Here is a 22,957-nt window from a genome sequence, read left to right as displayed (position 1 = left end):
TTAGGAAGGTTGCAGGATATAAAATAAACCCACACAAATCATCAGCATTTATATATGTTACTGACCAAGCCCATCAGCAAGAGATAGAAAGAGAAATTCCATTTAAAATAATTATAGACAAAACCAAAATGGGAATATGAATGAATAAATGAAACTTGAGTGCTTAAAATGTTCAAAGCATGTGTTGAGTGCAGTGATACAAATAAGAGAAAAGCAAAACAAAATTTTTTACGATTATTTAAAATGGAATTTCTTTCTATATCTTGCTGCTGAACTTTGTTGATAATATATAGAAATTCTGATGACTTATGTGGGTTTATTTGATATCTTACACCTTTGCTTAAGTTAATTATTTCGAGAAGTTTTTTAGTTGATTCTTTAGGATTCGCTTAAGTATATTGTATGGGACAGGTGCTAGACCTCCTTACCCAAATTGACTACTCAGAGGCATCTTCAGATCCAAACAAGAAAGCATTTATTTGGTCCTTGCAAGGAGAGGCCCAAGCATACCAATTGAGCAGCCCAGCATGGTGTGTGGCCCTAGGGCAGAAACAGGAATGCATTAAATAGCAAAAGACTTGGATTCATTGGATGGATTGAAAAGGAAGTAAGCATTGACCAATGGTCAGCAACTCTGTCTACTTCCTGTGGATCACATAACTTCTTGAAGTTTAAATCTAAGATCTGATCTTTTCTCCCCTACAGACTTCTGAGAATAGGGATTATATGATTTCTTGAAATTTAGGTCCTACAGGTCCTACAGCCTCTGAGAAATCTTTAAATACCATCATATCATCTTTACAGAGTGGTAATATTTGCTCTTTGCTTATTCTTATTCTTTCAATGTCTTTTTCTTTTGTTATTATTAAAACTAAAATTTCTAGTTTTGAATAATAGTGGTGACCATGGATATCCTTGTTTTACAAAACCCTAATCTTTTTGGGAAGGCTTCTCGCATATTCCCTTGTTTGCTGATGGTTTTGTAATGCTGGAGAAACTGAGGCAAGATAGAGATTAGAGAGTTTTTAATATTTTATTAATTGGAGAATTTGACTGGACAGGACTCTTGTCTCAAAGTATCCAGTCATGAATGGGGGAATGACAAACAGTTTTATAGCTTTTCAGACAAAGGAAAAAAGAAGAGCGGGAAAAGTTAGAAGCACTTGGTTCTGTCAGGATGGGTGGGGAGGCTGTAAATTCTAACTAAAAGCCAGAGTCAGAATAACAGAAGTAAAGATGTCTGTGAAGTATCCGAGATAGTCTTATCTTTTGGAATATTTTAGAGGGGCAGTGTCATAAATTCTTGAGGGCAGGAGGAGCTAGGAGCCAGAAAGTCTGATCTGCTCCTCACCTCCCATTGACAATTTATAACCTTAGAGCAAATGGTCCTCAGTCTTAATGAACCAGGGGGGGGTTTTACAACTTAAAGGGACTGAGGCAGAACAGTTAAGGAAACTTGAGATAGAACAATTCAGGGAAACTCAGTCAGGACAATAAGGGAAACTAGTACAGGGAAACTGAGGTAGAACAGCTCAAGGAGACTGTGGCATAACAGTTTAAGATAGATATTTTACTATTTTAAGGAAAACTCCAATTATTCCTATGCTCTCTAGTGATAAAGTGTTTTTTTTTTATCAAAAGTTTTTTCGGCATCTGTTGAGATGATTTCCACTGGTTTTGTTATTGATATAGTCAGTTTTGCTAAGAGTTTTCCTAATAATTGAATCAGTCATGCCTTCCTGATTTATAGGAGTATCTTTCTGGTGAGAAATTGATGTAATCTTTGCTAATATTTTATTTGAAAATTTTGCACTGGGGAGGATTCTGGGAAGATGTCTTGGGTAGGTTGGTAAATTTCAAGCTTTTATTTCCCAACAAATAGAACAAATTTGTTTCTCAGGGTGAATATAGACTGGTGAAAAGTCAAGACTTGGGGCAGAACTGGAGTCCTCCTGATACAACCTTAGAAGATCTGAAAAAAGACCTCAGTCTGGGAATTAACCTGTTTGAAATACAAACATCTCAAGACTAGCTTTGAAGACACATCTAGTGGGGAGCCTTGGGGCTAGCTGGGTATGGGTTGGAGACTTAGCAGGAACCACAGAAACTATCTCATGACTATTTGTGGAATTGGGGTCTGGTTCTGGAAGAAGTGAATGACCTTGACAAGTGATTGTTATAAATCAAACCCAAAGAAAGAAAAAAAACCAAACCAAGAGTGAGAGTCCTCAACCTGCAAAGCCTTTATTTCCCTTTTTAGGATTCTCCACCAAATTCAGTTCTTAGTAGAGTAATTAGGAATGCCAGGTCTCGCTGTGTGCTGTGTTACTTGGCCCTAGGAGAGAAAGAAGCACTCAAGTGACTACAGAGACAGGAATGCTTCTGGCTGTGGGCAGTTGTTGGAGTTGGGAAACTCTTGGTTTGGAATCCTTGATCAGAGTGGAGAATTGAGGTGAAGCATTATCCCTCCACCCCATGATTAGAGATACTTACCCTAATGTTTCTTATTTAAAAAAAAAAAAAACCTGCTAAGAAGAAACATATTATGTGAAGAAAGAAGACGAGGATTCATCTTAAGAGGAAGACACTTTAGTTTAAAAAAAAAAATTCTGTCCTAAACAATAATGTGAAATGGCTACCCTCCCAAAGAGAATTTATAGAAGAACTCAAAAAAGAATTTAAAAATCAAATGAGAGACATTGAAGAAAAACTTAAAAAAAAAATCCAAAAAACCCAACATGATTATGGAAAAAAAAAAAGTTAACCAGTTAGGAAAGGAGGCACAGAGGATCAAGGATGAAAATGATTCTTTGAAAATTAGAATTGGGCAAGGGGAAGTCAGTGAAGCTATGAGAGAGAAAGAAATAACAAAATAGATTATAAGGAATGAGAAAATAGAACAGGATGGTGAAATATCTTATTTTTAAAAATAACAGATCTGGAGACTAGATCAAGAAGAGAAAATATGAGAATAATCAGACTGCCAGAAAGTTGTGATTGAATGGGACCAGTGAAGATTTCTCAAAATATTGTAGGATACAGTAGGTCAGACTGTAGGCCTAAATTTCAGGAGGAAGTCATGTGACCCCAGGACAGCATTTTTGACCATTGGTCAATGGTTACTTCCTTTTCAGAACATTTAATGAATTTGAAAATCAACAGGAAGGCAAGGTGTACCTGTGTTTTTTCTGCTATATAATCCATTCTCTGCTTCTATCCTGTGCCACACACCATGCTGGACTATCCAGTTGATGTACTTGGACCACTTCTTGCAAGGACTTTTTCTGTTTCTATCTGAAGATGTCTCTGAGTCAAGTTGGGAAAGAGGGGGGTCTAGCACACCATCCCACATGTGACCAAAAAGAAAACCTTGACACAATAATGCAGGAAATAATCCAAGAAAATTATTCTGGAGGGATAGAACATGAGGGGAAAGTAGATATAGGGAAAAAATCCATCAGTCACTACTTACTTCAAAGAGATCCTTTGTGGAAAACACACAGGAATATTCTTGCCAAATTTCAAAGCCTCGAGATCAAAAAAAAAAATTTTGTTAGAAACAAATCTGCTGTTGCTAAAATTAAAATTGTACAAGATTTATCAACATCTGCAATAAAAGACTGTTGGTTCTGGAATCAGATATATCTATCAACAATCAAAAGAACTAGGCCTGCAGCTCAATATTATATTCAGCAAAATTATAATGTTGAATGAGAAAAAATGGACATTCAACAAACTTATAGAATTTCAGGAATTTCTTTCAACCAAACCCTAACTTAACAGAAAATTTAATGTGTAAGAGCCAATATCAAAGGTCAGTTTTAAGGAACAAATTGTTTAAACATGGACAAATTGTTGGGTTTTTTTAACATGGGAAATGTGTACTATATTTTTAAGATTCACATCAACAATAGGGTAGCTCGAAAGATTGGCAGAATTAAGGTAAAAATAGTAATCATATTATTCAAATGAGGTACAGAGGAAGAATAGAAAGTGGCATTAGAGGGAGGAGAGCTTGTAGTTCTAAAAACTTACTGATAGCCGGAATGGGTTCAATAGACAACACTATATATATATGTCATGAAGGTCATAGCATCCTCCAAAATCTATAAAGAAATAAGGGGGTAGAAATGAACAGATGGGGAAGCAAAGAGTGAGGGAAGGAAACAAAGGAGGGATCCTTGGGTGGAGGGAAATAAATAGGCAAGTTATGGAGAATTTAATTTAAAGAGTCACCAGGGATAGAAAAGGTGTGTGTGTGTGTGTGTGTGTGTGTGTGTGTGTGTGTATCCCTATCTCTATATGTCTACATAAAGATATCTTTTCTAAATTTTAGCTTGCTTGGGGTAGGAGTGGGGGGATGAAAAGGAGAAAAAAAAAAAAAGTAAATAAGGTGCTCAACAGAGCACCAAAGGACAATTTATAAGGAAGTAAAGAAAAAATGGATGTTTGTGAAGTACAGGTTAGCTCCTTGGAGGGATTCAGGATCAGCCAGAGTCAGGATGAATTGAAGTCCTTGGTCTATAGAGGAACAAGTGAAGGATGTAGGCAAGCTGCCATGAGGCTTGCCAAAGATATCTCCTGGAGTCTGGAGTCCAGAATCTCCAACCTCTCTCCTCCTCCCCCTGCCACCAAGTGACTCTGCCTATCTCCCTCCCCCTCCAATCCTTGCCTTGTCTTAAACCCAAACATTCAGTAAGCACCAGTAGTGAGAAGAGCCATTTATCTAAACATATGCTAATAGAGTCATTGTCTCACATCAAATAGGTAATTAGCCTTAAGTGCTTGGTTGTCTGATTCAAGCATACCTTTTTGGAGTTTCAGCCATTTACAGATACTCATGAATGTAATTTCTTCTACTTACACACACACACACACACACACACACACACACACACACACACACTTTCATCATCTAGTAAATCAATCTAGTAAAGTGTTGTTACATATTTTGAATCCTCCCTGATATTCTGCTGGACAGGACAATAATATTCTCTTTTGTTTTGCTTTATTTTGTTTTGTATTCCTTTTTTTTTTTTCTTTCTTTTTTTTCCTTACTCTCTTTTTAAATAAAAAAAGAAAAAAATTGCATTGATATTCATTAGTGAAGTAGGTCTTAAATTTTTTTTCTCTGTTTTGGCTTTTCCTGTTTTGATATCAGCACCAAATTTGTGTCATAAAAAGCAATGTGATAAGAATCCTTATTTTCCTATCTTTCCAAATAGTTTAGATGTTATTGGGAATTAATTGTTCTTTAAAGATATAGTAGAATTTACTTGTAAATCCATCTGGCTCCTGGAGATTTTCATTCAGAATTCATTGGTGGCTTGTTCAATTTCTTTCTCTAAAATGGGATTATTTAATTATTTTATTTCCTCATCTGTTAATCTAGACAATTTATGTTTTTGTAAATATCCATTTCTTTTGATGAGGTCTAGCCAAATGATGAGGTCTAGATAAGGTATACCTAAATAAAATTAGGATTAATTGAGATCTAGTGGCAGGTTCTGGGTATAGGGAGTCAAATGGAGCTCCCCTACAACCTCTTTGGATTCAGCGCAAGGATACAAAATTAAATGAATTCTAGTGGCAGCGCAGAGTCCCTTGTAAAGGAATTTACAGGCCCGAAAACCTAGATTGATTAAAAAAAAAAGGTATTGTAAGGTTTGAAAGTAAGGCTAAAGTCTGGTTAGTAAAAAGTATCCTCTGCAAAAAGATACTTCCAGCTTGGCTCTTTTATTTGGTAAAAGGGGCCTATAGGTGGAGTCTCAAATTGGTTGCTCGCTGAACCCATGGAAAGCCAAAACCTGCCAGGTGGGAGTTGGAAAACCTGAGCAGATCATTAGAATGGGGGCTGGGGACAGCCCAAGTTAGTTAGCTCAGATCTGGATATCTCTCTTTGGAATACAAAAGGGTGCTTTTGACCAGGTCTTGTAAATCAAAGGTCAGCTATGGGGATTGGGGATCAGAAAGGAATCTTAAAGGGGCTACCACCCGCATCACTTTTAGATTGTTGATTTCATTGGCACGCAGTAAAACAAAAAAACTCCTATTTTTTGCTTTAATTTCCTCTCCATTGGTGGTGAATTTACCCCTTTTACTTTTGAAACTTAATTTGATTCTCTTTCTTTTTGAAAATCAAATTGACCAAAGGTTTATCTATTTTAGTGAGTTATTCATAAAATCATCTAGTTTTATTTATTAGTTCAATAATTCTTACTTTGAATTTTATTAATTTCCTTTGAATATCAGAATTTCTAATTTGATATTTGAAGACTTTTAATTTGTTTTTTTTTTTCCTAGCTCTTTTAATTGCATACTTAATTCCTTAATCTGCTCTTTCTGTCATTTATTCATGTAAACATTTAGAGATACAAAATTTCCCCTAAGTATTGGTATAACTGCATCCCATATATTTTGGTCTGTTATCTTATTATTATCATCAATGTCTTTGATGAATTAATTGATTTGTTATTTGACCCATTCATTGTTTGGGATTATCTAATTTTCAGTTAATTTTTAATTTCTTTCCATGCATCATGATCTGAAAGGGATGTATTTAATATTTCTGCTTTTCTTCATTTGATTGTGAGGGTTTTTTTGCTCTAATACATGATAAGTTTTTGTGTAGGTATCACATAGTCTTGAGAAAAAGGTATATTCCTTTCTAACCTCATTCAGTTTTCCAGAGGTTTATTATAACTAACTTTTCTACAATTCTATTCACCTCTTTAATTTCTTTCTTGTGTATTTTGTGGTTAGATTTGTCTAATTCTGAGAGGGGGCAGCTTAATGCCCACCAGTAACGTAGTGTTGCTATCTATTTCTTCATGTAACTCACTTAACTTCTTTAAGAATCTGAATGCTATACTATTTGGTGTATCTGTGTTTAGTATTGATATAACTTCATTGTCTATGGTACAAGATACAGTTTCCTTATCTCTCTTAATTAGATCTAGTTTTGCTTTATCTAAAATCAGGATTGCTACCCCTGCTTTTTTTATTTTTTAACTTCAGCTGAAGCATAATATATTCTGCTCTAGCTTTTTACTTTTACTCTGTGTTTCTCTGCATCAAATGTATTTTTTGTTAACAATGTATTGTAGGATTTGTTTTTAATCCACTTTGCTATCTGTTTCCCTTTTATGGTAGAGTTCATCCCTTTCACAGTCACAGTAATGAATAATAATATGTATTTCCCTCTGTCCTGTTTTCCCCATTTGTACTTAATCTCTTCTTTTATTTGTTCTTCCTCACTAATGTTCCTCACTACCACCACTTCCCTCAATCTGTCCTCTCTTTTATCATACACTTACTCCCTTTTTTTTCCTCCTCCTCCTTCTCTTCCTCCTATTTCCATATAGGGTAAGATGTATTTCTTTACCCATCTGAGTATGTATATTATTTCTTCTGAACCAAATACATTAAAAGTAAGGTTCAAACAATGCTTGCCCCTTTCTTCTTTCCCTCTACTGTTATAGGTCTTTCATGCCTCTTTATGTGATATAATTTAACCCCATTCATTCTCCACCTTTATTCTTCTCCCAGTACAATTCCTTTCTTCACTCCTTTATTAATTATTTTATCACATAGAAGTCAGCATAATGCCTACAAGTCCTTCTAACTGTCCTAATAGAGATACAGTTAGTGTGAGTTCAATATCTTTTGGCTCAGTATTTGCAGCTGTTCCTACAGATGCTAAAGGCCACAGCTACCATAGACCTAGGAAAGTCACCAGAGTCTCTGATATTAATAAATGGTTCAGCATCAGAAACAGATATGGAAATGACATTAAAGAAGACCAATTACCCTCTGTTTAGCTGCCCCTCAGGATTATGGAACTTTTCTATGTGACTTGAAGCTAAAACCTTCTATATGTGTTCTCTTTCCCATTAAGCTTCTTGAAACCAGGGACTGTCTCAATTATCCAATTTATATATCAGTGTTTAGCATAATGCCTTGCATTCAACATTTACTTTAAATGCTTCCTTCCTTCATTGCTAAGAATACTTCCCCTCATGTCTTTTTGAGAGTACACTAATTTGGGACTCTTTACGAACCTTGATGAATCAATGAACATTTCTTTTTGTCAGTGAATCAACAAAACTCCTTATATCCTTTTTGACTATTCTTTGTTGCTTATCTAGTACTTCTTTATTGTGATGTCAATAATTGAGATTGCTATTTTTTCTGAGATTTATATAATTGAAGTTTTTACTGGATATTGTATTGTAATAAAATATTTTAATAACACAGTCTACAGTAATTGTTCATTTTAGTTATGTTTTGAACCTTGGCTTTTTTGGCAGTTTTAGTTTGCATACATAAATGATTAATTCATTTCTCATGTAAAAAAAGTTTGAAGTGTTAATGTCTCACACTTTGTCACTTAGTCTGTTTATATATTTTGTCTCTTTTATAGGTTGAATATAAACTGGGATTCCAGATAGACAATCCTGTGGCTATGGACATGCCCCAGGTCAACATTTCTATTCAAGGGGAAGTCCCACGCACTTTATCAGGTGAGTAATTTTTTATAAAAAGTAGTAGCAGTATATCTGTTTTTATTTAATTAAGAAAATATTTTAATTGCTAAGAAAAGTAGCATAAAAATTTCAGATCTGGATCCAGGACCTTATGGCTCCTTACTTCACTCATACTCCAAAAAGAACATTAAAATTAACACATTTCAGGATAGACCTATAATAAGTTACCATATATACCCATAAAATGTAAATGAGCTTTGGAAAACTTTTTGTGTATCTACGCAGAGTTCTTCAGTTAAATCCTATTTTATGACTCTCTATAAGTCAGTTTATTCATCTACAGAACAAGAAAAATTATTCTACCATCTTCACAAAGGATATTGTGGAATATGAGAACTTCTGAATAGCATTAATAGTTCACATATTTTACATTTGTCTTGTTCTCTCCTCCCTTAGGTCCTCAATTGCTAGCTCTTGCCTCCCCTGAAAATGTTTTACATTTGTTTTATGTTTTATATTTACTTTGAATATTCAAGTATATTTGTATATGCTGTAACCTTGACAATTTGCCTGGACTCCTCTCACTATCCCACATCTTACCTAAACAATCAGAAGCTAAAATTTGTTTTAACTTTTACAATTTCTCTTTCGTTATCTTCTCTAACACTCAACAAGGATAGATACTACCTTTATTCAGGCCATTATCACTTTTTGCCCAGATTATCTCAAGTTCATTTTCTGTACTGCTGCCAAAGTAATTTTCCTTCATGTGATAATCAGATCATATGACTCCCCTACTCAGTCAACTCCTGTAGCTTCCAATGCTTCTAGACTAAAATATAAACTCTTCTGTTTAGCTTTTAAAGCATTATATATAGGTTGGCCTCAACTTGTCATCTTAGTCTCTCAGGACATTTATCTTTTTTCTGTACTGTGCTACAACCAGACAGACCTATTCTCTGTTCCTCATACTCTCTCTGGTCTCTGGGCCTTTTGCACAGCTGTTCCATAAAACTGAACTCTCTTTCCTCTTTATCTCTACATTATGGAATTCCTCTCTTCCTTTAAAATGCAGCTTATGCACTCTCTTCTGCATGAATCCTTTCCTGCTTTCCCTTCCTTCAGTTGCTACTTCCTTCCCTCTCAAACTATTTAATGATTTTGTAGATTTTTATTTATTTTATTTGTATATTTAGTATTTGTTTCAGAGGTTTACATATTCATTCACTTTATATTTATGCTGCTATGTACTTGCATAGGTATATGGCGTCTCCCCATTAGCATGTAAGCTTCTTGAGAGTAGGGATTATTTCATTCTTTGAATTTATATCTCCAGCACTTACCCTAGTAGGCACTTAATAAATTCTTATTGATTTTTTAAATTGATTCTTCCCCTTAAGAGAATGTGAATTGCTCCTTGAAGGCAAGGACTGTTTTGTTTTTGTCTTTTTAACCTTGATGTCAGGCTCAGAGGGGCTTAATATATACTTATTATTAAAATGAGTTTCTCTATATTTATGTGCTGCTTTTACATGTGCAGCTCAAAATTACTTTTAGATCTATTTAGGCAATGAAGTTTCAGTTTTAACTTTTTTTTTTGATAGTTTATTTGTGGGGCTCTCTTTTTATGCATTGTTTTTTTGTTTTGTTTTGTTTTGTTTTTACAGTATTTCGCGTTGAACTTTCCTGCACTGGAAAAGTAGATTCTGAGATAATGGTACTAATGCAACTCAACCTGACAATAAATTCTTCAAAAAATTTCACAGTCTTAAATTTCAAACGAAGGAAAATGTGCTACAAAAGTAAGGCATCCATCTTTGAAAATGAGTTTTGTACATAGGTGTGAGCCTATATTTTTCTGTGTAAAGAAGGAATTATAAGATTTTTGTGATTCCTATCCCAATATGATAGTGAACATTTGATTTTATTTTGCAGATGAAAAAACACTTAACTAAATCCAGAGATAGTCCCCATATTGTATATTATATATTAGCTAAGAATATAAATTCTTTTTTCCAGAAAAACACTTACCAAAAGAATTAACATATAGTGAATATGTGTCATCTTTTGTTATGCAAGGAGCATTGTTGTAGGTATATATAATTGTTTTGCAAGGATATAGCTTGAGTTAGGACTATAGTAAAGTATTTGGCTAGGTAATCTCAGTATTAATCTAAACTACTAGCTAAGCGCCAAATTGCCATGGAAAGGAATCTTTCTTTAATGTGAACATTAGTCAGGGCTAGTGTTTCCGGGCCATCCATTTCTCAAGTCATAACAAACAATTATCCAATTATTATGTCTAGTATCAGATAGAGTCTAGATTTATTAAAGATATCAAATTTAATGTTAGTAATTTTTAAAAGTATCTGAATGAATTCAATAGTGATAACTTTTCTTTTAAAAGACAATTTATTGTACTGACTTAAAATACAAAATTTCAGTAGTAATTCTGTATATATGTAGAAATATTCATCTAGCTGTTATTCTATTAAATTTATTTTATGTGACATAGTGAATAGTGTTAGAGTTAGAATCAAGAAAATTCAAAGACTCTTTCAAACATTTATTAGCTTTTGTGACTAGAGGCAAATAACTCAACTTTTTGTAACATCAGTTTCCTTATTTGTAAAATAAGAATAATAATTCTTATTCTGCAAGATTGTGGTGAAGATCAAATGATCAAATAAAAATATCAAAAAAAATATAGATCTTTACAAAACATAATACTTCCATAATAGTATTTTCATGCTTATTTACCACAGTGGAAATCATTCCTGTCCATTGCTATTTTTAGAAATAAGTACATTGTTATATATTTTTTTTCACAATTTTGCTTTCATAGCCAACAGTGAATTATTGGAGATTTTAAAATCCTTTTTATTTATCTTGACTTCTTTTTACTGGAGCAATTAATTTATTTTAATGTAACTTATCAGTTCTTCTAGAGAGTAGGAATAAGGGTAGGGTAAAAGTTGAATGTTATATATAGTACAGTCTACTACATTGCAGTAACATTGACATTTGTTTTTAGCTTTGCTATTAACTAGATCTGTAACTTTGGGCAACCTTACTTCTCTACACCTCAGGTTCCTCCTCTGTAAAATTAGTGATTAGAATATTTCAGGGAGTCATTCCAGGTCTAAATATTTATGACCCTAAAATTAGTGAAATGTCAGATATGTAAACATTTTTCTTATGTGGCATGGCCATTTTCTTGATGAGAAGACTTAATTGTCTTTCAAAAACTTATTAAATTCAAAACAAATATAGAGTATTAACTTATTTTTGACGATCCTTTTTTTTTGTTTTAAAATAGTACATTCTGTTGCAAAACAGAGAATTAGCATATTTAAGAATTTTTTAGAAGAGAATCTCGCTTGACTTCTAAAATACTTTTTTATTACATTTTTCAATCAGAGCTTGAAGAAGTCAAAACTCCAATTTCTGACAAAAATGGCAACAGAACTATTTGTAAGTATAGTATTGTGGTATTTTAAAAAAAAAAATCATTTGGGGAAATAAAACTTGGAAGAATTTGTATTGAATAATGAATTTCCTCTACATAACTGTAACAATGGTGACATGGAAATATAAAGTGGCAATAATTTGTATTTTTTCAATTCAATTATTTCCTTAGTCTTAAGCAAATCAAATTAAAAATATGTTAATGCTATTTATTTCACATTCTGGATATTTTGTTATTCGAAATACTCTGAACATCCAAATTCTAGATATTTTATGTAATGAATTTTGTACATATTTGATTAATATGATTACTAGAATCTGGTCTTCAATCAATTAACAAGCATTAATTAAGAAACTTTATGTTTTAGGTACTGTGGGTGCTGATCAAAAAAAAAAAAAAAGAAAAATTCCTGTTTTCAAGGAATTTATATCAGGAGAGAGAATACATATAATTTTATAGGAAATAAATTCAGATTAAATTCAAAGTAGTTAAATACTAGGTTTTGGGAAAGAAAGATCCTTCCTTAGTAGTGGTGTAGCCATACAAACAAAACACATACAAAAATCTCTGGGTATATATATGGATGTTGTTCACATATATATGTTCATCTTCAACCAATCTTGGTCTCTTTCCTGAGTTTTAGTTATGCATACTAATTGTGTATTGAACATTTTAGTGGAACATTTCTTTTTAAACTCAACATGTCCAAAACTCAATTTATTATCTTTCTCCACAAACTTTTTTCTTTTCTTATATTCCTTATTTTTACTAAAGCTGCTAGCACATTTACCTCTATATGCAAGTATCTATGATTCCTCTGCATGGTGATGAGAGTAATGATTATAATAAGATTAACTAAAGAGAGAGTATAAAAGAAGAGAAGAGGTCTAGGACAAAATCTTAAGAAACACTATCAGTTGAGGAATCATTGATACAAGCCATCAGTGGATATGAATAAAAAACCATCAGACATAGAGGAAGAGAACCAGGAAACAGTAATGTCACAAAATTTTAAACACAAGGGAATATCCCAGAATTCTAGTCTATGAGTTATCCAGTTTAACTTGTTAGGTGGTATTGAAACTCACATATGTATTGTGCTGATAATTTTTTTTTAAATTTCAGATGATCCTGTAAATGCAGCTCCTACTACTTCTACTCGTGTATTTTATATCAGTGTAGGGGTTTGCTGTGCAGTAATATTTCTGGTAGCAATAATATTAGCTGTTTTGCACCTGCATAGTATGAAAAGAATTGAACTGGATGACAGGTACTGTATATAAATTTTAAAAATTGGTTCCCAATTATTTGTATTCAGAGAACAAATGAGAGGGAAAACCAGCTAATCGCTAGCTAAATAAACATTTTCTAGCTCCTTCTGTTTCTAGCTCCTACCATTATCTCAAACATTACTAGCTCCATGTTTATTTTATTAACTGTTTATTAACATTTCATTAACTGAAGTATTTTGAGATGATTGTAGATAAGGTATAAGGGACTTAATTATATTCAGTTCTTCTCTTCAAAATGTTGTCTTGGTTGATTTTTTTCCTATCACGAGGTGAAAGAAGTGAATGGAATGAGAATTGGAAAGGACAAGGGAGGATTAAAAAATTGATTGTAATTGAGAGAATACATAGAAGAATGTATCTTTGAAGAAAAGGAAAGTATATAACTATACAGGATTGAATAGTCCCATAGCAGTGTTTGGGTTCAGAAGTGCAGGGGGGTCTTTTAAATATATTTGAGTTCTTCCGGTATTGCAAGTGTTCCAAAAGAATTTGGAAGATTAGATAATTTCTAAGAGGCAAAGTTTCATTACAATTGTTACATTAATACTAAAGCAAACTAAATTCCCAAAGATGGAAGATAGTAAAGAATAGGGAACCAATAGGCAAATTTATAGGGATTTGGGGAGTACAGTGCAAAGAACAAAGCAGAGTAAAGAGCATCATGGGTTTGAGGTCAACATGATAGGTGGGAAGTTCTTTCATGAAACTAAGATGTACTCATTATTTGAATGCAGGTGAGAGAACAGCCCAGACTTTTGGATGATAAAGCAGACATCCTTGAAGGCTAGCTTAGTGCAATAAAGCTATCAGGCCTAACTCCCTTTCTTTCACACACATTTCCCAAGGTTGTGCCACATCACTCCCAACAGCTATATTCTTAAAGTGACTATATCATTCCCAAGGCTATAGGTGGCCTTGAAAAGTATTGGAGTCTATAGTACTATTGGCATTTCTACTACCTCAGTAGGGTTTTCATTGCATTAAGATCTTGAGACATCTGAAAATTTTGTAAGTATGTTTACTTCAGTGGTATGAAGGGAACATAAAATAATTTTTAGGATTCTTTATGAGGAAGGATGTTATTTTTTGACATACTCTCTGTTAGCCTTTAAAGGTGAAAGTAAATTGTCCCTGAAATCTGGTGAATACATTTAGTATTTTGATTATGTTTGGAAATCTGAAAAAGTTTCTTAGCCTTTCCAATATCACCTGATTAGGAGAGGTATATATAATGGCTTTTGCTACCTTGAATGTAAAGTAGGTACTTGGGATGTAAGGTACAGAAGTAGTAAAAAGATGAATAAAGTGATTCTTGTCCTCATGATACTTCTGACCATTTAAGATAGGGAAATATCTAGAGAAGTATTAAGTGCTATAAGAGTTAGAGGGAGACTTTATTTCAGGTCAGGGTCATCCTCTATCACAAAGGATATTGCATTTGTGTTAGATTTTAAAGGATAACACTATTTTGACAGATGGATAGATCAATGAGCAAAAGTAAGTATGAGATTTATTCAAGGAATAAAATGAAGTAATTACGTTTGGCTAAAGGAAATAGACAGAAACAGGGAGTAGATAATTGTGGAGGTCATTTACTGTCAAGTAAAGGGAGTTGTTCTTTGATAAGTAGATAAGAGAGAGCAATTTAAGATTTTTAGCAAGATACATGTGGTAGTTACAGAATGAATAGATTAGGGAAAGGGACAGACCAAAAACAAGTCCGTGTATAAGTTTTTGCAATAATTTATGAACTTTTTAAAAAATAAAATTCAGGAGCAAAGTATAATATAACAGAAGCAAATGGTAAGAGGGGAAAGGTGTCATAGCCAACACTTTGATCTGATACGTAATCCCTAATGCCTCATCCCCTTTTTTCCTCTCTACACCCCAAAACGACCAAAAGAATATAGCAAATTAAAAGACCAGTATTTCAGAGAGTATTTTCCCTAGGGCAGGGGCAATTGATGTGATCTACTGAAGTGGCCCATAGATATACAAATTTAAAAACTGCATTATTAGAGCAGTATTGTACATTGGATTAAAACTGGAGTCTCTTTCTTTGTGTGATTCTTGTACTGCTAATAGAAAAAGAGGATGTTACAATAATATTACATTAAATTATATAATACTATTATAACAAATATAGTCTACCACCTAGCACATTTCAAGAAACCCAAACTTTATTCATTTTAAAAATTGGAAGATCATGAGGCAAAGTTGATGCAGTCTACTGAAGGTTGTATAGGTGTATAGTATATGATATAATTTATATGTTCATTGCTTGGTTGTTTTGTGATTCTTGTACTGCTAATAGAAAAAGAGGATGTTACAATAATATTACATTAAATTATATAATACTATTATAACAAATATAGTCTACCACCTAGCACATTTCAAGAAACCCAAACTTTATTCATTTTAAAAATTGGAAGATCATGAGGCAAAGTTGATGCAGTCTACTGAAGGTTGTATAGGTGTATAGTATATGATATAATTTATATGTTCATTGCTTGGTTGTTTTGTTCTCTCTACAATCCTTTTTGCTTTTAGTCTGTCTTATTTTTTTCTCTTTTATACATGTTCAACTTTATATCCCTCTTATTAAAAGTAATCTCATGAAAGTGCATAGGTTTTATTTTCTTAGAGATAATCCTTATAATCATTATTAATATCTTTCTCTAACATTTTGTTAGGTCAGGACAATTTGATGTGTAGCAACCAGATAAAGTTACATAGTTAAGATTACCAGTTAAGATATAGATATATCAGTCAGGAATGAAAAAGTATTCAATCTCAATAGATTCTGATTTCATCATGAAACATATCATTATGGAAAAATAGCCATTATTCTGTTCTATCAAGATTTTAGAATTATTATATCTACTTATCTACATATAGCTTTTAGTATCATGTTATATATAACACAACAGGCAGAAAAGGCATAGTGATAAATGACCAGTCAAAAAAATCTAGGGCTATGTTTATATTTGTATATATAAAAATATATGCATTTGTATGTATGTATAGCTAATCACATACACACATATGTATATAAAAGAGAAGTAAAAATTCCTCATGAAAGTTGACTTTCTATCTCAAATTATTTTCAGCATCAGTGACAGCAGTAGTTCACAAGGTTTATCTCAGCCATCTACGCAGACGACTCAATACCTGAGAGCTGATACTCCTAACAATGCAACACCTGTTACTAGTAAGAGTTAATTTAAATCTAAAACCAATTTACTTTGGTCTTAGTCATTAGTTTACTAGTGTCCTAGAGTGGTTAGGGTCATATGTATATATGGAATTTAAGGTTGATTTTTAAGATTTGATTTCTATTTTTTAGATTAGTGGAATTTATAACTATTAAAAATTGAGAAATTTAAAATATGTTAAGTAGATTCACTTAAATAACTTTTTAATTTGGAGGGATTTGTAGAAATTCATTATTCAAATACACCTGGATTATTTTCTCAATCAAATTGAGAAATTATGAATTTGCTCATTATTTTGGGGAAAATAAATTCAGTATATTTTCTAAAAGCAAGAAAATTTGGATTTTAATTAAAGTATCAATTGCAATACATTTACATCTCACATAATATCCTGATTAATAATGTTTTTCAATAGTCATTGCAGTTTGTGAACTAGGTATTGCTTTGCTCGAAACAATATGCATGCATATACAATTGGAATAGCACTAATTTTAATAATGTATTACTTCCTGCATCTGATTTTTGCATGGTGGGGAAAAGGGAAAGATTATTTCTCTAAAATTTTCAGTTTGTTTTCAAGACAAAGGATCTTAACATTTTTTCCTTTTTATTGTTTCTACATCCAATCTTTGAGTATTAACTATTTTATATAGGTAATTATAGAAAACAGTGGAATCATTCTTATTATAAGGGTATTTATATTAGTTTTGTTTGGCTTTGTTGGTTCCTCAGGTTATCCTACATTACGGATAGAGAAGAATGATCTAAAAAGTGTCACTCTTATGGAGGCCAAAGCAAAGGTCAAAGATATAGCAATTTCCAGAGAGAGAATAACACTGAAAGATGTTCTCCAAGAAGGTATGTATCCTTCTCACAAATAAGTTTTTCCAAGTTATATATTTTAAATATGTTATTAGAAAAAATATGCTAAATATGCTAGAATCAATATTTAAATATCTTAATGATCAAACATTTAATATTTTCTTATCAGTGCTAAGGTAAGCATAGAAGAAATGGCTTTGATCTTCATATTATCATAGAAGACAAAGACTTTTCTAAGTTCACATAATATATAGTTTGGGAGAATTAACTAATTACCTTCTAAAAGTAATATTTAATTTTGTATTAAGGTTGAAAATCTCACTTTTTAAAATCAAAGAGTGCTTCAGGAAGACTTGTCTTTCTGTTGTGTAGTCATTAAGTCAAGAGTTAGATTTTGTAAACTCATAAACTAATTGGGAATATATGGTGGATTCTTGATCAGTTTTGTACCCCCTTGCCCCCCCATCATTGTGAACATTGAACTTGTAAAGCTAGCTTACCTAGGAATTTGAGCTGCTCCAAATTTCTATCATTTCACTGAGTAGAAAGCATCAGTATTTCCTACATAGCAATCTCTTGAATATTTGCTACTTTAATTTGAAGACTTTGAAACATCATCTTAAAGAATCATTTTTCCTTTAGGAAAAAAGTTTGAAAATGGTCAGAGTTCCCTTTTCCATTTTATAGAAATATCTTTTATAAATCTCTAATTTCCAAAGGTATGTCCACTTTTTAATACTTTCTTCAACCCAGGAATAGGTTAAGTAGGAAATAGGAAAATTAAACCTGTTGGAATGACTTAAGGAAAAGAATTGAATATATAGGGGGCTTTTTGCCACAAATGTTTACTTTTTCTTATTTGAAGCGGTATGTTTGACTTACAGTTAATTAAAAGGCCTCTTTAGTAGGATAAGAGATGGTTTGTAGCAAAGAAGGGGAGTTATTTTCTCTACTAATTGATGATTGTTACTTATATATTCTGCAGTTCATAGTCTTAAAAGAGCACTGGAAAGTTAAGTGACTTGCCCAGGGTCACTCAGCCAGTATTTGTAAGAGTAAGGACTTGAAACCAAGTCTCTTTGAATTAATATCCAGTTCTAACCACTGTAATGTGCTGCTTCTCTATAATCTCATATTTCATATAAATTATAGGGATTTTAAAAAATTAATGTTCTCTGTGACAGGTCATTCTCCTATTTCTGTCAAAAGAAGCTATTAATTAAAGAATAGTGACTTGCTAGCCAGTTTTTTGATTAAGGGGCATATTGAATAATAATAATCAACATATAGTATTTTACCTTTTCAAAGTTCTTTACATGTATTATATCATTTGGTTCTTATAACAACCATTTAACCAACTCATTTCTCTTGTCATCATACTAATATCCCTATTTTACTGATGAGAGAAAAAGGCTTGTTAGATCTTTTGCTTGTGGCCATATACTAGTAAAGCAGGATTCAAACTCAGGTGTGTTGATCAAGTAGAGAAAGGAAAGACTGACTATTATTTCCCTTTTTTGCATTGAGATTTCCTTCTTAGTTTTTAGAATTAAGTGATAAGAAAATGAGCCAGAATCAAGGGAATTAACTTTTACTAATTGTTCTGGCATGAAATAGGTTCAGGCTGGAGGATTGATATTGAGAGGAGAGGAAAAGGAAAGAAAATGAGGAATCAGTTCTCTCTAACTTCCAGAAGAGGGAGACAAGCACCAGTACAATCGATGCACTTTCATAATAATTTGTTTAATCCCAGAAATCACAAATTCTAGGTTGAAGAGAACCTTTTATGAAGACTAGTTTTTCCAGAGCCTAGAGTTAACATTTTTGAGAAGATAGCTGTATCAAAAATTTGTTACTTTAGGTAAGGTATAATTCAGCTATCTCGCCCTTTCTTCTCTCTAAGCATGTATTTAACCCAGAAACTAAATTTATCAAAGCATTGTCTTCTACTCCAGTCCATCCTGCACCCAGCAGTCAAAATAATCTTCCTTAATCACAAGTCTGACCAACTCACCTTTCACCTTTCCTTCTCTGCCCTATTAAGTAAAGACTTTTGGTTTCCTATTTACTCCATAATCAAATATAAAATTCTCTGTCATTTAAACCTTTTTGTAACCACCCCAAAAATATACAAGGTTCTTTTCTACCTTTCTAGTCTTTTTACACCTTATTTCCTCATATTTCCCCTTATAATCCATGACACTGGTTTTCTTGCATGCATCACTTCTGATGATGAAATGAGCATTTTCACTGACTTAGAACTCTCTTCCTCCTTTCTTTGGTTACCTTAAAGTCTTAAAAGTCCTATCTTCTTCAAGAAGCTTTTTCCAGTCCTTAATCTTAGTGCCTTCTCTCTGAGATTATTTCCATTTTATTCTGTGTATATCTTCTTTGTAATTGTTTATATGTTGTCTTATCTCCCTCATTACACTGGTAGATCAGGGATTATTACCTCCCCCCATCCTGTTTTTTTATCCTCAGTGCTTAGCACATAGTAGGTGCATAATAAATGTTTGTTAGGCAATTGATTATTTCATAATTTGTCTACTGTCAGTATAACCCCTTTATTAAGATACTCAGCACAAATCATCAAATTCTGACAGGATCTTGTAACCCTATTTTGTTGACCAGGAGTACTACTTTTCTATGTGTTTTAAAGTTAAAATTGTATCAAAAGGTATTTAAATTGACAATTATTTTTACTTACCTTATGATGTCATCTCAACTATTCTTTTTTTTAGGGACCTTTGGGCGTATTTTTCATGGAATTTTAATAGATGATAAAGATCCCAATAAAGAAAAACAAGCATTTGTTAAAACTGTTAAAGGTAGGATTTTTCATAGTGTACTAACAGTATTCTTTATTTTGATGATTAAAAAAAAAACATCATTAGACTAATTTAGATAGGTGGTTCATTCACAAAGTTAACTTGTATAAAGACATTTGGCATTCTTAACCATAAATCAGAACGATATTCAGTTCTTTCAGATCTTAGATCATTCTTTTTAGAAATAAAAGTGAGAAAATGGATTGACATACAAAAATGTTTAAAGTTCATTAAGGATCATCTTGCCAGTGACAAACCAAATTTTGAACAAAAGAAGTCTATATCTTTATATGATCCAGTTTTGTAAGTCTCTGAAACTGAAATTCTGTCTTTAGATTTCAAAATGACTTTTATCTCATTGCAAATAAATATAAGCTAGGTTTTGAATAAAACAAAGGTTAACTGATAATACTTTTTTTTAGTTGAGATCTTTTTGTACCATCTTTTGATGTGTGATTCCAAGTTTTTCTTTACTATTTTTACTTTCTAACTGGTAAGATTTAATTCTTCTGAAAAAAAATCAAAATTTTAGCACAACTTTATTTACACATGATTTCTTCACCCAAACTAGTAAACTATTGATGATGTGATGACCCTTAGAATTCTAGAATTTATTTTTCATTTGTTTTCAAATATTATTTATGTAATGGTCAAAATACTTTATAATTTCTTTTGACTAATTTTGGAATGAAATAGAAATATATGCTGTTTTTCATTGTGCTCTGTATCTATGGTTTGACGTCTTCACATATCACAAAAGATTTGTTTTGGAAAAAATATTTGACCCTTTTTGCTGTACACACAGGATCATTGTTTCTGAAATAAATTTTACTGGTGTTTATATTCCTAAATATTATTTAAAGACTTAATTAAACATTTTAAGGATATCACAAAGAAAAATGATTAGCAGTTTACTTATTGTACATATAAGGCCAATTTTATGGATTACATTTAATTGTGAAATAAATTTACCAGTGTATATGTTCCTAAATATAATTTGAATAATTAACATATTAAAAATTTGTCTTTAGGACAAAATGTGATATGAAGAAGAAACTCCTATACTGTTAGTTAAGGTCTTGAATGCCATTTGTTAATAACTAAAGTTGTTTGGGTCTCAGTTTCCTTTTCTGTGAAGTCATCTTGTTACTGTATTTTTCTGGCTCTTCAGTGATTCCTCATTGCCTAGAGGCTTAAGTCCAAACTTTTTCTTGGTGTTTTCAGTACTCTAGTGTGGCTTCATCTGATCTTTTTCAGCTAATTTACAGTGTTATCAAACTTGAATCTTGTACTTGTCAGATCATTCTCCCTGGGGTGGTTCTGTGAGATCAACAAGGCCAAATGGGCTTAAATTTGTAAACGGTATAAATGAAAAGCACTCTTAGATGGGACTGGCAACTGGGGAGAGGGAGGAAGAACAGGAAAAGCTTCCCACAGAAGATGGGATTTGAAATGTCTTAGAGGACGCTAGGGAAACTTAGAGCCAATGCAATTCAGACAGGGAATGATTCAATGGTTTTCAGAGATACCCTAGACCCTAAAACAGCTTATACACTATATTTCCCCCATCTCAATTCCAGCTCCCTATCAACTTTTCATCTAAAAGTTATATCATTTATAATTATTACAGGAGCTGATTAACATTTATGCTTAATTATCATGCCAGGTCAATTACAAACAGTATTCCAAACTAGATCCTTTGCCTTTACATTAAAAATTCATTCATGTAGAATTCTATTTATGCTATTTTTCGCAAAAAATAAATCAGAGACTATGGGAGCTGGAAGACCTAAATTCTATCTTGAATCTTGCTACTTTCTAGCAAGTAACTAAAACTTATTTCTAAGGTTCCTTTAATTTCTGTTCTTTTATAAGTCTTTGAGACAATGATTTTATTTTAGCAACTTTCAAAGAAAGAAAATTTCTCATTTCATTTGGTACTTGTAGATATTCTCTAAAAAGTGTCTGCTGTCACTTGGCTCGTTCTGAATGGATTTTGATTTTAGTTTATTTTCCTACAGAAATAGCTAGGAGGAGAGTAGAAAAAGGAAATAATATTGATAAGAAAACACAATGTGGATACTAGGACTGTTTCTTAAGATAAGAATTGTATTTCCGTAAGTATTTGAAAAGTAGTCACTCATTTCTTTTTGTGATTTACTTCTATAAATTACAATGTTCCTCCTTACCAAAAGGAAACAAAAGAAAGCACAGTAAGTCCTTAGCTAAAATATTGTTGTCATTTTTGTGGTAGACAAAGAATAAGGGTATTGACCAACCTGCAATGTACTCTCCCTAAAGTTATTAAAGATGTGATGTCACCCAGTTAAGTGGTATTGAGATTTTATCTTTTCTAAATATCCTTTTTTGATTCAGTCTATGTAGGGGTGATAAAGGAACCCTTGCCTTGAAATTACATATGTCTTTCATACATGGTCTTTAGCTGTGTTTTATATTGTAAAAATATTTCAGAATATTTTTGCTCTAGCTTTTTGGATTAGCAGAATTGGAGTTTGGCTTTTCAGGATTTTATTTATAAATTCATAATTTTACTTATCAATGTATTTAGAATGTAAATTTGTTGAAATTAGGACCAGATTTATCAGATATTATGCTTCATGAGGTATATGCACTCCAAAGTTTGGGGTGTTATTTATTGCACATGAAAGAAAAATCATAAATAATTTTTATTTAATTAAATTTTATTCATCCAGCAAACATAGAATGGTAAGGATAGTGTTCACAAAATAAATAAAATTTGTCTCTTACACATATATAACTTCATAATCCTTGAACTAGCAAAGAAGTCAATGAAAACAGCTGCTCTCATCAAAGGGCAACTGCA

General features: G+C 32.3%; 1 protein-coding gene across 3 annotated transcripts in view; it reads left to right on the top strand.

Moving 5' to 3' along the window:
- The window catches only part of RYK (receptor like tyrosine kinase), a 101,263-nt gene that overhangs the window by 34,815 nt on the left and 43,491 nt on the right, over positions 1 to 22,957 (top strand). For 2 of the 3 annotated variants that reach the window (XR_012488121.1, XM_074301577.1), the window contains exons 3-9: positions 8,423 to 8,522; positions 10,154 to 10,288; positions 11,907 to 11,960; positions 13,081 to 13,225; positions 16,358 to 16,460; positions 17,188 to 17,320; positions 20,026 to 20,112. Coding sequence is in view for 2 of the 3 variants with exons in the window: in XM_074301577.1 (XP_074157678.1) it covers positions 8,423 to 8,522; positions 10,154 to 10,288; positions 11,907 to 11,960; positions 13,081 to 13,225; positions 16,358 to 16,460; positions 17,188 to 17,320; positions 20,026 to 20,112 (757 nt within the window). In the remaining variant the exon portion in view is untranslated. The remainder of the gene's footprint in view (positions 1 to 8,422; positions 8,523 to 10,153; positions 10,289 to 11,906; positions 11,961 to 13,080; positions 13,226 to 16,357; positions 16,461 to 17,187; positions 17,321 to 20,025; positions 20,113 to 22,957) is intronic. The other variant, XM_074301578.1, reaches the window with a different exon arrangement.

The sequence above is a fragment of the Sminthopsis crassicaudata genome, chromosome 3 (genome assembly GCF_048593235.1).
Source record: "Sminthopsis crassicaudata isolate SCR6 chromosome 3, ASM4859323v1, whole genome shotgun sequence".
NCBI classification, from domain to species: Eukaryota; Metazoa; Chordata; class Mammalia; order Dasyuromorphia; family Dasyuridae; genus Sminthopsis; species Sminthopsis crassicaudata.
Note: the sequence above shows the minus strand (reverse complement) of the source record. Positions and strands in the feature narration are given on the sequence as shown.